Source organism: Panulirus ornatus, chromosome 20 (assembly GCF_036320965.1).
Source record: "Panulirus ornatus isolate Po-2019 chromosome 20, ASM3632096v1, whole genome shotgun sequence".
Taxonomy (NCBI): Eukaryota; Metazoa; Arthropoda; class Malacostraca; order Decapoda; family Palinuridae; genus Panulirus; species Panulirus ornatus.
Window position 1 is genome coordinate 66,711,083 of NC_092243.1, and position 17,657 is coordinate 66,728,739.

The window sequence follows — 17,657 nt, forward strand, 5'->3', positions numbered from 1 at the left end:
GGGTCCAGGTGACGATGTCTGTGGCTGGGGTGTGATGTCATCATGGCTGATATTTTTATGGATACAGTGGTGAGGGAGAGGGGTGAGTATGCAATCTGCAGGGGATGAGAGGAACTGGGAAGTGTGTCAGTTGCTCACTGATGACAGCTTTGGTGGCTGATTCAAGTGAAAAACTGCTGAAGTCAGTGCCTGAGTTTGGGAGTGTGTGTGGAAGGAGGAAGTTCAGAGTGACTGTAAATAAAAGCAGTTATTAGGTTTAGAAGGGCAGAGGGACAGGTTCGTTGGGGTGTGAGTTTAAATGGGGAAGGTTTAGAGGAAGTGAAGTGTTTTAGATACCTGGGAGTAGATATGGCAGTGTATGAAACCATGGGAGCATAAGTGAGTCAAAGGATGGGCTTGAGTGGTGAAGGTTCTAGGAGCATTAAGGAATGTGTGGGAAGAGAATTTCTTTTCTGGGAGGGTGAAAATGGATATGTTTGAAGGTACAGTAGTCTCATCAGTGCTGTATGGATGCAAGGCATGGGCTGTAGATGAGAATATGCAAAGTAGAGTGATATGTTGGAAATGAAATCTCTCAGTACAGTATGTGGTGTGATAAGATTTAATTGAGTGAGCAATAAAAGGGTGAAAGAGAGACCTGGTAATGAGAGTGTGGTAGACAGCTAAAGAGGGTGTGCTGAAATGGTTTGGACATATGTAGATAATTAGTGATAGAAGGTGGAAAGGACAAGGAGAAGGGGTACACCAAATTGGAGATGGAAGGGGAGTGAAAAGGATTTTGATTGTTTGGGGCCTGAGCATGGTGGAGGATGAGAGGCGTGCATGGGACATTATGAACTGGAGTGATGTGGTGTACAAAGGACAACATATTGCCAGTCTGAACTAGGGCTTATGAATCAGGTGGGGGAAACCATGGAAAGGTTTGTGGTGCCCGGTTGTGGTTAGGGGAATGTGGTTTTGGTGCATTACACATAGACAGCTACAGAATAAATGTGAGCAAATGAGGCCTTTTCATCTGTATTTCAATTTCTAAAAGATGGAACAGAAGGAGCCAAGCAGGAAGTGCATATCTTCCTTGAAAGCTCAGGCTGGAATGTCTTAATGTTTGTGGATGTAACAAAGGTTAGAAGAAAGGAGAGATAAGTAGTATGTTTGAGGAAAGGAACCTGGAGGCTCTGGCTCTTGAGCAAAACAAAGATCAAGGGTAAAGGGGAAGAATGGTTTGGAAATGTCTTAGGAATAATAATAGCTTTCACAGTTCTTTGCCTGAGGATTGGGTGAAAGCTATCATTGTCCCTTTATTCAAAAGAAAAGTTGCTAAGTATGTATGTAGCAATTATAAGGGGGGTAAGTCTAGAAAGTATACTAGTAAAAGTTTATGCAAATGTTGACTGACTGACTGAATGCTGAATAGATGAAGAACAAGGGGGTTTTAGGAAAGGTAGGGGACGTATGGATTTGATTCTTGTGGCGAGAATGACTGCAAAACAGTATTCAGGAACAGGCAAAAACCTGTAAGTAGCTTTTATGGATCTAGAGAAAAGCATATGACAGAGTTGAGTGGAATGCTGTATGGGATGTATTGAGGATACATGGGGTAGATGGACAACTGTTAGATGGTGTTTAAGCATCCTATAGAGGAGCAAATGCACATATAAGATTGGAGGGAGAGTTGGGCAAAGGTTTCGGTTTGCATGAGGGTGGGGTGTGCGGCAGGGCTGTGTGATGTCACAGAGGTTTTTTTAACATATGTATTGATGGGGTGATAAAACAGATGAAAGCAAAAGTAGGGAAAGGGGGGTTTAGAGATTTAGTGTGGTGGTGAGGTGTGGCAGCTTGTGACAGACCTATTTGTGTATGATGCTGTGCTGTTTGCTGAGTATGAAGAGGAGTTGCTGAAGGTTGTAAGTGTGCTTTATGATGTGTGTAAGTGTTGACAATTGAAGTAAATGTGAGTAAGAGTCAACTAATGGTGTTTTAAAGGTAACAGAGTGAAAGTATAGATTTTGCAAAGCTCTGTAGAATAAGAAAGGAAACAGTACTAAACTGTGTTACAGATATGGGGAAAGAAAGACTGGAAGAGGTGACAAAATTTAAGTATATGATAGTTATCTTGGGTAAGTTTGGTGATAATGAAGGAGGGATAAGGCAAAGAGCAGTACAGGTTAGAAGAGTCACTGAGTCCTTTAATAGAGTAATGAAGGGTAGAGGTGTAAGTATGGAAGTGAAGAAAGGCTGTAAAGACCATACAGTCCTCTTGACCTTGACCCATGCACCTAGAACATGGACATGGAATCAGCCACAGTGATCACGAATCCAGGCTGTGGAAATGAGCTACTTGAAAGGAGCATGTGGTATGACTAGATGGAATGATAAAAGAAGTGAAGGGGTGTATGGGAGATTTAGTAAGGCAGGGAATGGATTGTGAAGTGACAGAGTGGGTGAAATGTAATATGTTGAGGTGGTTTGGGTATGTGGAAAGAATACAACAAGGCGAGTGTATGACAGTACAATTAAGGGGTCATTGTGGGAGGAAGATCATCTGTGATGGTGGGTAACAGAGTTGAAAAGTACTAGAGAGAAAGAAGTGGTGGAAGAATGCATGGAATGGTGTATGTGAGGGAGGCATGTAAGGACTTAGATAAGTGGAGACTCTTTTGCTGTAGCATGGAGGGAATGGGCATCAGGTAGATAGATAGACAGATGATATAGTCAGGGGTTGGGGTGAGGGCAAGAGCTAAGGAAGGGATACCACTACTGCTGAAGCAGAAGGGAGTGTGTGAAAGAGTGTAAGGAAGTGAACTCAAGACTGATATGGCTAAAAAATTCCAGTGTACTGTGATTGATGAATGATTATTGGTGCTTATGCATCCAGTCATGAAAAGATCATGAGAGGCAAATGTTTGAGGAACAACTGACTGATTGTGTCAACAGTTTTGATGCAAGAGACTGGGTATTAGTGTTGAGTGATTTACACACAAAGGTGAGTAATGTGACAGTTGTGGGAAAACTGGGGCCATTGGGTATTCAATAAAGTTGATAGAAATGGTAAACAGCTTGTGGAGTTGTGTGCTGAGCGAGGGCTGGTGATTGGGAACACCTGGCTTAAAAAGGACATATGTGAGTAGGAAAGATGAATGATAGCATCATTTGATTACATACTAATTGATAGGCGTGTAAAAGAGAGAATTGTGAAAGTGAATGTGCACAGAGGGACAGCTGGTGAGATATCTGATCATTACGTTGTGGAGGCAAGGATGAAGGTTTGTAGAAGGTTTTGGAAAAGAGGAAACCTTAGGAGTGAGAAAAGGGTGGTGAAAATATGTGAACTTGGAAAAGAGACTTGTGTGGAGAATTATCAAGAGAAATTGAGCATAGATTGGGAAAAGATGAGAGTAAATGAGGCTAGGGTAGTGGGTGAGGAATGGGAGGTATTTAGGGAAGCTGTGCTGGCATGTACAAGAGGAGTTTGTAGCATGCACAAGGTGGAAGGTGGGAAAGTTAGAAAGGGTAGTCAGTGGTGGGATGACAACATAAAGTTGTTAGGGAAGAGAAAAAAAGAGGTATACAGAGAAAGAGTGCAAATGATTGGGAGTTTTTTAAGATAGTGGCAGGTGATCAAAATGAAGGTGTAAGGACTGAAAAAGAGGGTAAATGAGAGTTAGGGTGAGAAATATCAGTAAACTTCAGGGAGAATCAGATGATGTTTTGGAAAGAGGTTAGTAGTCTGCATAAAACAAGAAAACAAATGGAAACATCTGTGATGGGGACATATAGGGAGGTGGTAACATGAAGTGATGAAGTAGGAGGAGGTAGAGTGAGTGTGTTGAAGGACTGTTGAATGTGCTTGATGATATAGTGACAGATGTATGGGCATTTGGGTTGAGGTGGTATGGGAAGTGAGAGAAAATGGTTTGGTGAAGACAAATGAGGTAGGCATGTACAGAGCATCAAGTTGGGGAGGAACAATGTGGTTCCATTAGTAAAGGATGTGTGGATTAGGTGATTGCTTAAAAAATGTGTGAAAGATACCTAGAAGAAACTATAGTATTTGTACGTTGCATTTATGGATCTGGAGAAAGCACATGAGAGGGCTGACAGACATGCTTTGTGGAAGGTTTTAAGAATATTTGGTGTGTGAAGAAAGCTGTTAGAAGCAATGAGAAGTTTTTATCAAAGGTGTAAGGTACATGTAAGAGTAGGAAGAAAGGTGTGTTAGTGGTACCTGGCAAAAGTTAGTCTGCAGCCAGGAAGTGTGATGTTGCCAAGGCTGTTTGATTTGGTGGTGAGGGGGGTACACGCAAGTCTTGGAGAGAGAGAGAGTATGCAGTTTGCAGAGGATGAGGTGGGGGCCTGGGAATAGAGTCAGATATTGTTTGTTGACAACATAGCACTGGTGACAGATTTGAATGGAAGAAATATGGAGAAAATGAAGTGTTTTAAATACCTGGGAGTGGACATGGCAGCAAGTGGAATCATGGGAGTAGAAGTGAGACATAACAGTGAAGGTTCTGGGAGCATTGAAGAATATGTGAAAAGAGGGTTCAATAACTGTTAGGGCAAATTAGTCTCTGTAAATGTACAACATCTCATGTCCCACAAAATATCTTATTTTACCATGAACAATTCCATTTTCAATATAAAACAAGGACCTTAAGTAGTATATTTATTAGAATCTCAGTAAAATATGATCTGTGTACATGTATTACAAAACACTCCTAAATAAATAGCAATGTAGTTATTCTACATCTTCTATTTATCACCATAACACATACAGCATGTTTCACAAATTTAGCACCATCTAGGCACAGACCAAGTAAAAACACAGTAGTAGTATACAAAGAAAATCATGCTCATGGGCAGAACGTGTGAGGGGTGTAGTATTGTTTATATGTGTGCTTGTAAAAGTTATAATAGTGTGTGACAGATATGGCAATATTAAATAATGTGTGAAAGACATGATATTCTTAAGTATGTTTGGGATGATATGATGACACTTCAATGATTCCAAAGACATGGACAACAGTGGTAATGAGATGGATATATCACTCATGGGCATAAAAAAAGAGTAACAGACCATACTTGTTTGTCAGTGCCAATAAGCGCTGCATCATGAAATACCCTGTATACATATAATGTATCGATTTGATTACAATCTTCAGAAAAAAATTGTATATTCAACTTCATTTTCTTTCATGCTGCTAATATAGGCAGTCTTTGTATGAAGCACTATTGATCACATATATGAAAACCACAGCAAGAACTTTTCTCTGTGTAGAACTGTGTCTTATTAACTACACTAGACTTCACACTTTATTCCTCTTTTGGAAGCTTAAAACAAACGATGTAATAACTCACTTCCAAATCCTTATTTCTGGAAATGGATTTTGATTCCACACTAATGGGTCTTCGCCCTTTAGAATTTATTGGTTTAGTTTTTCCCGAAATTCAAATAAATTGGTGCACTTCAGCTGTAATAGAGAATAGGTAAATCAACAAACAGGAATATACATGTGTATGGCATATCTGTCTACTGAGCTTAACATATAAAAAATTGCACACATGCTCTGAATTAAAAAAAATATATAAAACAAACACAATTTAACAAATGACAACAATAATTACATTCATTGCAGTCCAAGTCACATGAGCAAGAGACAAGTGTCAAAGAAAAACAAGGCTGCAGAATTTAGTATGGATTGCCACTGTTTGCAGTTCAGCAAAATCAGTCACTGTGAAAAATTACTGAAAACAAAAAAATAGACCAATAATACTTTCACAGCAAAAATGCACATGACACTGTCAAGAGTTTATAAGTATAGCCCATTAGGATCCTACGCTCCAGGCACAGCTTCAGCTTGCTCATTAACAGTTGCATCTCCCGCAGGTGTAGCTACAGGGGTTGCCTGTGAGGTGGCTGCAACAGCAGGGTCTGATGCAGCAGCTGCAGGCTGCTGTGGCTGCTGAGGCTGCTCTATATTAGTATGGCTTTCTACTTGCTGCTGCCCTGCTGATGGTGCTTGGGAAGCTGGGGAAGGTGGATCTTTAGGTGCTGGGGTCGGTGGTGAATATGAAGCTGTGGTGGTGGTAGTGGTGGTGGTGGTAGTAGTAGGAGCTGTAGTGGTTGTGGTGGTAGAAGAGGTGGTAGATGGAGTAGTAGATGGTGTCGTTGTGGTGGTGGTGGTAGTTGGAGGTGGAGTAGTTGTGGTGGTAGTTGTAGTTGTGGTGGGGGGAGGTGTAGACATCATAACATCTTGAGGAACCTCCCATTCACCACAGTAACCATTCAGGATAGGTTGGGCTGGGACACCTCGTCTGTGATATAACAAAAAAAAATTTATGCAACATAAAATGATAAGATGAGTATACTTCAGTATTACATTATTAATATCAATGTTGTAAAACAGTCAGAAATACATTAGCTTGGGAATGATAAGAAGAGTATACTTCAGTATTACATTAGTTATATCCATGTTCTAATGTAGCCAGAAATACATTAGCTTGGGGAAGTTTCATGGACATGAAAGGAAAAGCAGCTAAAATTAGAAATATAGTTAAAAAAGCTATTAGTTCTAATTCCATATACTCTGTGACAGCCAGTAATCATGTAATGAGGTGGTAAGTTCTTATTTCAAGGAGAGCCAAAGAAATAGTCAAAATTACCTAAATGATAAAAACAAAAGAAATCAAGCACAATCAGTATTACAATGAAAGACAAAAACTATGACAATTTTCATTTGCTGGGAAGTTTTTATTAAAGGTGTAAGGCATGTGTACGAGTAGGAAGAAAGAAGAGTGATTAGTTCCCAGTCAGGGTTGGTCTGCAGCAAGGATGTGTGATGCCCCCATGGATGTTTGATTTGTTTATGGATGGGGTGGTGAGGGTGGTAAATGCAAGAGTTTTGGAGAGAGTGGCAAGTATGCAGTCTGTTGGGGATGAGAGTGCCAGGGAAGTGAGTCAATTGTTGTTTGCCAATGATACAGCACTGGGGGCTGATTTGAGTGAGAAACTGCAATAGTTGGTGACTGAATTTGGAAAAGTGTGTGAAAGGAGAAGGTTGAGAGTGAATGTGAATAAGAGAAAGGTTATTTGTTTCAGCAGGCTTGAGGGACGAGTTAGTTGGTATGTAAGTTTGAATGGAGAAAAACTGGGGAAGTGAAGTATTTCTGGGAGAGGCCTTGGCAGCAAATAGAACCATGGAAACGGAAGTGCGTCATAGGGTAGGGGAGGGGGTAAGAGTTCTGGGAACGATGAAGAATGTGTGGAAAGAGATAACCTTATCTTGAAGATCAAAAATGGGTAGTTTGAAGGAATATTAGTTCCAACAATATTGTATGGTTGTGAGGCATGGGCTATAGATAGGGATGTATGGAGGAGGGTGGATGTGTTGGAAATGAAATGCTTGAGGACAATATATGGTGTGAGGTGGTTTGATTAAGTAATGAAAGGATAAGAGAGATGTATGGTAATAAAAGGAGTGTGGTTGAAAGAGCAGAAGAGGGTATGTTAAAATGGTTTGGACATATTGAACTAATAAGTAAGGAAAGGTTGACAAACAAGATATATGTGTCATAGGCAGAGGGAACGAGGAGAAGTGGGAGACCAGATTGGAAGTGGTAGGATGGAGTGAAAAAGATTTTGAGCGATTGGGGCCTGAACATACAGGAGGGTGAAAGGCATACAAAGAATAGAATGAATTGGAACGATGTGGTATACAGGGGTTGACGTGCTGTCAGTGGATTGAACCAGGGCATGTGAAGCGTCTGGGGTAAACCAAGGAAAGTTTTGTGGGGCCTGGATGTGGAAAGGGAGCTGTGGTTTCAGTGCATTATACATGACAGCTAGAGACTGAGTGTGAACGAATGTGGCCTTTGTTGTCTTTTCCTAGCACTACCTCGCACACATACAGGGGGAGAGGGTTGTCATTTCATGTGTGGCGGGGTGGTGACAGGAATGAATAGGGGCAGACAGTATGAATTATGTACATGTGTATATATGTATATGTCTGTGTGTGTATATATATGTTTACGTTGAGATGTATAGGTATGTATATGTGCATGTGTGGATGCGTATGGATATACATGTGGATGTGGGTGGGTTAGGCCATTCTTTCATCTGTTTCCTTGCGCTACCTCGCTAATGCAGGAGACAGCGACAAAGTATAATATGTAAAATAAATAAAAAAAATATATGGGGAAACTAAGAAAGGTCTGTTGGGCCTGGTTGTGGATGTGAGGCTACAGTTTCAGTGCATTGCATATGATAGAGAATGGATATGAGTGTATATGGCCTTTCATTGTCTGTTCCTGCCATTATCCTATTAATGCAGGAAACAGTGGCCAATTATGAAAAAATATATACGTATACTTACTTCCTGCCCCAAGTTCCTTTTATCTTTATGAGGCTCTGGCAACACTCAGGAAATTAAGTATGTCTACCAGGCAGGACCACAGGTCATAAAGTGTTGTGATGTAAGTATGTCTATGTCCAAAGAGCGCAGGGCAACTGAGTAGAAGGTGCTCAGTGTCTTCTTTATGGTAGTTTCATCATGGGCATGAATGGTCTTGGGATATGTTGAAATGGTGTTGGTGGTGTTGAAGTGATGGGCTATGTCCAGAGCTTAGATAGACAAATGAATCATGTTTCTCTAGGGAGGGGGTTGGATTATAAGACTTAGGTGAGAGGTTGGTTATTTAAGGCTTGCTGGATTATTTCTCCATATGTATTTTGTCAGTTGTATGTATATGGGGTGGTGGGATCTGTGAGTAGCGGTTACTCAAGTGTGAGGCTGGGATAAGCTTTTTATTCCTAGTATGCGTGTGCTATGAATAAAAGGGGTCTTGTGATATGTTGAATCAGAGATTTGTGTTGTTGAAGAGATGGGTGGGATTCATGGAGCAAACAAGAAATTGTAACTTGGAGAATGAGATTTCAGATGGGAGTATGTTTAGTGGGGCTGTGTTTATATATGTAAACCATAAATCTACTAATGAAAGTAAAATCAAGTTTTCTTATTCTATTACTGCAGGTGAGAACTATCTGTGCTACAGCGCAAATACAGTTGATGTTTGTATGAAGATTACTTATATTAAAGGTATCTGTACCTATTATTCATGAGGTATTGTCCATGTACATGAAAACTGACTTCTTTTGGCATTGTATTTCCTTTTTAGAGTTGGGTGCCACTTACAAAATCTTCCTCCAGCAGTTAAGCTTTCAGTCACCTGCAAGCTGTTCAAGCATCAGATACCTGATGAAGTGACCCAACTCTTTCTTTCATATTTGTCTGCTGTTACTCTTATTAATGAGGTAGCAGGAACAGATGAAGAAAAGGCCTCATTTGCTCACATCCACTCTCCAACTGTCATGTGCAATGTAACATAACCTCAGCCCCCTAATCAAAACCATGCCCTACAAATATTTCTAAGGTTTCCTCTGGCTACATCATATGCCCTGGGTCAGTCTATTAACAGCATGTCATCTGCTGGATACCCCATTCCTCCAATTTAATCTATCCCATGCATCACTGTCACTCCTGCATGTTCAGACCTTGAACACACTAAATCTTTTTCACTCTTGTCCTTTCATCTGCTTGCTCCATCCACTTCTGATCTATATCATCTTTGCTGCATAGTATGCCAGCACTTCAGTGATTGTCATGTTACACTTCTCTGACCAAGGTAGCTGTCTTTTCCTTCTGCCTCACCCACACGTGGACAACTGGCATTCTGTCTACAAACATAAAATCTCTTCTTGTTATACATAACACTGAACAACAATTAACTCACCTAGCTCATTCTTTGTAACTCTAGATTTTCCTGTGGAAAGTACTATGCACTAGCCTTGCCTTTTGGCAAAATGGTATGAGCAATAGTCAGGGTTAGTTGGTAGGAAAATTTAGGCAGGACCATTAGGTAGAAATAACAGGTAAGAATATTAGGCAGGGGCATTAGGTAGTAGTAGTCAGTAGGACCATTAGATAGGAGCCTATACAAACACTGAGCTAGAGTTGCCCTCTGTCAGTGGCCTGCTAAGTGTGAAGCACTAAAGGTTAAGAACCAGCCCTGGAATTCACTAGTTATGGATACTCTGTTGCTGTGGGAACAAGCATCAGAGATATAGCCTCTCCTCACTCATTCTCTCCATATATCAAACCCTCTTGAGCTCTCTCAGCTTGAAATACAACCTTTATAACCTTAATACTTATTAAGGTAACTGAAACAAGCCTTAGAAACTGAATGTAAAAAAAAAAAAGAAGGAAAAAAAAAATGATGGGCTACTTCAGCCTCTGCAAACACTACACTAGAGTTGCCTTCTACTAGTGGCTTGTTAAGGGTGAGGCACTAAAGGTTAAGAACCAGCCCTGGAATTCACTAGTTATGGATACTCTGATGCTGTGGGAACAAGCATCAGAGATATAGCCTCTCCTCACTCATTCTCTCCATATATCAAACCCTCTTGAGCTCTCTCAGCTTGAAATACAACCTTTATAACCTTAATACTTATTAAGGTAACTGAAACAAGCCTTAGAAACTGAATGTAAAAAAAAAAAGAAGGAAAAAAAAAATGATGGGCTACTTCAGCCTCTGCAAACACTACACTAGAGTTGCCCTCTGTCAGTGGCCTGCTAAGTGTGAAGCACTAAAGGTTAAGAACCAGCCCTGGAATTCACTAGTTATGGATACTACTGTTGCTGTGGGAACAAGCATCAGAGATATAGCCTCTCCTCACTCATTCTCTCCATATATCAAACCCTCTTGAGCTCTCTCAGCTTGAAATACAACCTTTATAACCTTAATACTTATTAAGGTAACTGAAACAAGCCTTAGAAACTGAATGTAAAAAAAAAAAGAAGGAAAAAAAAAATGATGGGCTACTTCAGCCTCTGCAAACACTACACTAGAGTTGCCCTCTGTCAGTGGCCTGCTAAGTGTGAAGCACTAAAGGTTAAGAACCAGCCCTGGAATTCACTAGTTATGGATACTCTGATGCTGTGGGAACAAGCATCAGAGATATAGCCTCTCCTCACTCATTCTCTCCATATATCAAACCCTCTTGAGCTCTCTCAGCTTGAAATACAACCTTTATAACCTTAATACTTATTAAGGTAACTGAAACAAGCCTTAGAAACTGAATGTAAAAAAAAAAAGAAGGAAAAAAAAAATGATGGGCTACTTCAGCCTCTGCAAACACTACACTAGAGTTGCCCTCTGTCAGTGGCCTGCTAAGTGTGAAGCACTAAAGGTTAAGAACCAGCCCTGGAATTCACTAGTTATGGATACTCTGTTGTGTGGGAACAAGCATCAGAGATATAGCCTCTCCTCACTCATTCTCTCCATATATCAAACCCTCTTGAGCTCTCTCAGCTTGAATATAAGGTACTGTGTTAGTTATCTCTACTGTTGCTGATGGTATGTTCAGTTTTGATCATACCCACTACAAGAAAAATAAAAACAATTCTGTTTCACTGACCATCAGCTGACTGAAGAAAATGATTATCAACCTAAATCTAATAAGCACTGTAGCTGTGTAAAGATTGGGTACCATAAAATCTTGAAAAAAAACAAAAACAGATATGTAATGAGTAATACATGCTGGCCATGCCTTAGGTAAAATCTTGTCATGAGTATTTGTAGATACTGGACTGATGGCAGATGATATAAGTTTTGCAGATAAAAACCTATCAATACTAACTAAATGTGACTAAATCTATAGTTTCAGCCATTTACAAATCAGCATAAATAGCAATTCTGTAGCCATGCCCTTAAGCTTCATGGAAAAATAACATAAAGGACATCATAAATTAAAAAAAGACTTGCAACATCTCAACCTGATATTCAAGTAATGGAAGTAAGAGCATTAACAACCAAAAGTTGAGTCCCTTTTCATGAATTCATGTATCTTTAGTTGTTCAGGCTTGTTAAATATTGTGCTGTACTGATAAATCAAATACTGTATTCATGTTATTCAAGATAGTAAATGCACCTTATTCATGATAAATTTGAGTGATATCCTACAGGAGCTCATGGGACTGATCATATCTCTTATTAGACTGAATTCATACCAGAAATCTTAGATAATTATTCTTTTTCTTTCTTTTAAACTATTCGCCATTTCCCGCGTTAGCGAGGTAGCGTTAAGAACAGAGGACTGGGCCTTTTTTGGAATATCCTCAACTGGCCCCCTCTGTTCCTTCTTTTGGAAAATTTAAAAAAAAACAAAAAAAAACGAGAGGGGAGGATTTCCAGCCCCCCGCTCCCTCCCCTTTTAGTCGCCTTCTACGACACGCAGGGAATACGTGGGAAGTATTCTTAATCCCCTATCCCCAGGGATAATATATATATATATATATATATATATATATATATATATATATATATATATTTTTTTTTTTTTTTTATACTTTGTCGCTGTCTCCCGCGTTTGCGAGGTAGCGCAAGGAAACAGACGAAAGAAATGGCCCAACCCCCCCCATACACATGTACATACACACGTCCACACACACAAATATACATACCTACACAGCTTTCCATGGTTTACCCCGGACGCTTCACATGCCTTGATTCAATCCACTGACAGCACGTCAACCCCTGTATACCACATCGCTCCAATTCACTCTATTCCTTGCCCTCCTTTCACCCTCCTGCATGTTCAGGCCCCGATCACACAAAATCCTTTTCACTCCATCTTTCCACCTCCAATTTGGTCTCCCTCTTCTCCTCGTTCCCTCCACCTCCGACACATATATCCTCTTGGTCAATCTTTCCTCACTCATTCTCTCCATGTGCCCAAACCATTTCAAAACACCCTCTTCTGCTCTCTCAACCACGCTCTTTTTATTTCCACACATCTCTCTTACCCTTACGTTACTTACTCGATCAAACCACCTCACACCACACATTGTCCTCAAACATCTCATTTCCAGCACATCCATCCTCCTGCGCACAACTCTATCCATAGCCCACGCCTCGCAACCATACAACATTGTTGGAACTACTATTCCTTCAAACATACCCATTTTTGCTTTCCGGGATAATGTTCTCGACTTCCACACATTTTTCAAGGCTCCCAAAATTTTCGCCCCCTCCCCCACCCTATGATCCACTTCCGCTTCCATGGTTCCATCCGCTGACAGATCCACTCCCAGATATCTAAAACACTTCACTTCCTCCAGTTTTTCTCCATTCAAACTCACCTCCCAATTGACTTGACCCTCAACCCTATATATATATATATATATATATATATATATATATATATATATATATATATAATATGGTTTTTGTAACATTTTGTTACAATAAATTAACATTCATTAATGAAAAATTTTTTAAAATATCATTCACCATAAATCATCAAATACTGACTGACACTGTTAGCAGTGTGAGTGGCAACACAACATGGTGCATAGGTGACATATGATGGGTGGCACCCTGCTTGTCCTGTTTCTTTATCTCTAATATGTACACGAATCAGTCAAACTCTCTCCAGCCTTCATGTTATTCTTCAGATCATAAGTGATAATCATAAAAGTGAATAGTATTTAGCCTCATACAGCACAAAATCCATCTCAACAATAAATGATTTCTTTCACTCTTAGTTGCTGGGACTGATGTCTATTGAGTTGACAAATGTTTTCACAATTATAAATATTAGTCACTTATCAAATAAATACACTACCCACAGTATGTGGTATCTCAAAATAATAAAGAAAATATGGTCTATATAAAGATATTTTCCATGCACAAGTGTGTGGTGATGGTACATTTAATTCAGGTTAACCCCTAAGCAGGCATTTGAAACTGAGCGTATTGAACAATGGATGTCACTGAGCAACACATTTAAATGAGATCTGATTACAAGATTAAAAAACTACATCAGGATTCCTGGACGATAATGCCATGTGACAGGTACTTTTGTGACATTTCTGTGTATAAACTTTAATTTCTTCATTTTTCACAGTATTTTTTCAAAAAAAAAAATCAGTGATTATACTTGCTGTAAATATCCACATCTATGCCAATTTCAGATACTATCCATTAATATATGCACACAATTGTATGTTCAAAGACTTGTGAAACATATATATCTAAGACCAGAAATCTTAGATAATTATGTGTAACAGTAAAATAAAACCCTAGAATTCTAAATTATAACTATTGTAATCAATATGTATTCATGAGTCTATGTACTATCCAATCCTGTAGGTCTGCAAACCAAGCAAACATTATGAGTTAAAACATTTCACCACATTATCAAACCTTGGAAATCAGTGGGGTCACAGTTGTAGAAGTTCTTCCAGTCCTGGCCATATGTAATGAAGTTGATGTACCAGCAAGAAGATAAGATGACCTGGTGGCCAGCTGCTGTCAGGTCGTGCAAATACTCTCGCCATCCTTTTATCTTGGATGGTGAGAGGGATACATCCTTCCACACCTGAACAACACTTGTGTTTGCCATCTGGAAACATAGAGATGCAGCTGAAATGTCTGTGACAAGTCTCTAGTTTGTTACCTATCTAAATAATGTACAAGAGATATTAGCCTCTTGAAGTAAATTTCCAAGGATCAAGTTATCTGAAGACAGCAAACTCTGAACTGTACAATCTATACTTGAGTAATGATAATTCAGAAAGACATATTCGAAATTTTCACATTCTATGAGGTTTTTTCCAGTGGCCAAAAAAAACAAACATCAAATAATGTCCTTGCTATGATTTCTTTCAATGCAGTGATCACAATGCAGCTTGATTTGCTAGTCCATACTAAGGAGGGGTAATCTGAGTGCTGGGTGTCACAGTGGGCAAATTGTCAATAACATTTTAAAACTCAGTGAATTTCCTCTGAAAACACTGCGCTAGAATTGCCCTCAGCTAGTGGCCCATGCATTACCAAGTTTACCAAAGTAGTCAAAAATTAGAACAATCTGAGATGCATATAAGGGCAGGTGCATGGATGCATGATTCACCTCCATCTCAGAACCTGAGGAACAGTAAGCATTCATATTAACTGTGATGTCTGTTCAACATAACCAAGCAAGGCTATTGACCAATAACTAAGTTTGAAATACAGAATGTACACATGGAGGTATATCCCCAAGTACTTTTTCTTTTTCTTTAATGCTTAACAGGTTACTGATATAAATTTATGAATTCGCTTGAGGCCGGATACAAGTCAGAGCTTGTGTATCATCATTTCCATCTGTGGTTTGCATTAAAGATGGCTAAAGCTATCACGTATATTTGTCATACGTCATAAGGGCCTTGAAAAGTCCCCTAGAAAAACCTACTTCCAACTATTGCTAAATGAATGAAACTAGACAACTGCATAGCGGTATCTAACAACCAACTCCAATCTTACCTCTCTAAGGCTTATTCCTATGGTCCTCCACATTCAAGAATGTCAAAATTTTATCTATTGTTTTGCATCATAATATATGATTTTTTTCATAAACTCAAAGTCCATGACAGCCTTTCATTTCATTGAAAAAAAAAAAAAAGTTTATATGCAACCTGTGAAAAGGCTCAAGGAAAACTAATGTAACCCTCAAGGGGTTATCACACTTATGAATTTACCTTTTCAGCTGATACAGCTTTGACTGAGGCTTTGCCTTTTTAAATGACATGGTTTTGGCTAAGGCATACTTGATGTTTCTAAAAAGGAAAGCATAATTTGCTTCCCTCAAGATGAGTTGAAGAGCAATCAAATATCAAATCTCACTAAAAAAGTCAAAATCCAAAATGACTTAGCATGGTCAATGATTAGAAAGTTAAGTAGTATGGAAAATGTATACAAACAATGGCATAAATGAATAAACTAAAGCAATCTTCACATATGAGCACTAAAGAAATAAAAAATAATTTCTCAAAGTCTCCTGAAAAACTAATACAGTTCAGTAAAGCCATAAACATAAAGGGTTATACAAGTTCAAAGTAAATTATTATGTAAAATTGAGATTTTAGTTATAATCTAGTACACAAAGTGAAGAGGACATGTTGGTGATAAGCAGTTTAAATGGGTAAGGAGCCACTGCATTAACATATTCATATTTCCATCAGAGCAAAGGGTTACATCATAAAGACACCACTGCAAATAGTCAATAATATCTGGAGTTTTCACTCTTCTAAACATACAACACCAGTAACAGCAAACCCTGATACATGTTTGCCACCTTTTATGAACATTTGTATTGTTTAATGATTTCTTTTCTTTCCTTCCCACTCGTTTGCCATTTATCGTGTTTATGACAACGAAAGTCCTCATTCACTCACATCCATCCTCTAGCTATTATACATAATGGTATCACCTATAATCATACCACATGAAACAACTTCTGAGCCATACATGTTTAGAAATCAGCTGAATTTTCTTATTAGAAAATAACCTAATTATACCCTGCTTACAGTTAACTCCTGCAGTTTTCTGATGATCCATCCAGATGACCATGTCTACTGAGTCCCAAATCTGAATGTTCAATCTGAATGTCATGTACATATAGGTTTTGTCATTAGTTTATGACCTACCTTTGTGCCACGGTCAGCTGGGTCCTGCCAGGTAATATAATTGATAGGTGTAAGGTCAGCCAGCTCAAGGACTTTCTCAACATAGTGTTGCTCTACTTGGCGCACTTCTGTGTAGTTGTGACGGTTCATGAAGGCTCGAACTACAGGAGAACTTGACCAGCAGGGCAGAGACACCTATGGAGCATCACGGGAAAGTGTTAAGATTACTGGTATAAAATGATACATGAGAAAAACAACACAGTGAGAAAGGAAAGTTAATAGTAAATATCATTAACAGACCTCTGGGTGAACAAGTTCTGTAATCTGGTGGAACCAAAGATTTTGTGTTATGTCAAGTAAAGCACTACAGAATGGATGGTAATGTTTATAGACCAACTTATCTATAATTTTTTGAAGAATTAACATTACATAATGAACAAATCTAAAACCGAAAATAAGGAAACTAGTTGATGCTTAGCATCCCAGTGCATTTAACTGGGTAAACATTTGAATATACAAGCTTCACTAGTGTTTTTTAGATGATATATGAATTGATTTGCTGCTGGAGATAAGGAGTTACTATATACAATATCCTTTGTACAAATGATGCATCATAAAAACTGCAGTTTGTACATGCATAAATATTATGTAATCTTGGATTTTAGTCATGTCTGATGTTGTTCACGATGCTTTCATATTTTTTGCTGCTGTTCTCCCATGCAGCTGTTTAAAGAAATACACTAATAGGAAAAGATATAACATTTGTGTCTTTTCAAGATCTATGGGAGTAATACTTCAGTTATTCAAAAGTTTTAGAAAAGAGCCTAAAACTAAAGTCATTAGTAGGGAGTGATGGTGGTCAGAGATACTAACCACTGGTAATATGCATAAATTCATAATATTGGATTATAAAAATGAAAGAACAGCATGGGCTGGCTATCAAGTTGACTAGTTAATATTTGTGAAAATTATCAGGAGAAATATTAGATAATGTAAGACCATTATATAGGCAACAACTTTTATGTTTTATCATACTTGTATTCAAAAGCATAGTATTGGGATGGTATCATACTCACTCCGGGAAAGCACTGTAAGAATTAATCACAGATGTCATTGAAGTTGTTTCCTCCGCATAGAACAGTATATCTGTGTTTT

At 38.8% G+C, this 17,657-nt stretch overlaps 2 protein-coding genes across 2 annotated transcripts in view; both read right to left on the reverse strand.

Annotated features, from left to right (window-relative positions):
* Positions 1–4,653: 4,653 nt before the first annotated feature.
* Positions 4,654–6,380, reverse strand: LOC139755758 (uncharacterized; the record flags this gene model as incomplete). The annotated part of the gene is made up of 1 exon (XM_071674384.1): positions 4,654–6,380. A coding segment is annotated over one exon (546 nt), but the record flags the coding sequence as incomplete, so codon positions are not given.
* Positions 6,381–14,142: 7,762 nt separating this feature from the next.
* LOC139756082 (beta-hexosaminidase subunit beta-like) overlaps positions 14,143–17,657 on the reverse strand; it is an 89,149-nt gene continuing 85,634 nt past the window's right edge. The window contains exons 11-12 of the mRNA XM_071675105.1: positions 16,524–16,697; positions 14,143–14,461 (exon numbers count right to left, since the gene is read on the reverse strand). Of these exons, the coding sequence (XP_071531206.1) occupies positions 14,246–14,461; positions 16,524–16,697 (390 nt within the window). The 3' untranslated portion in view covers positions 14,143–14,245. The remainder of the gene's footprint in view (positions 14,462–16,523; positions 16,698–17,657) is intronic.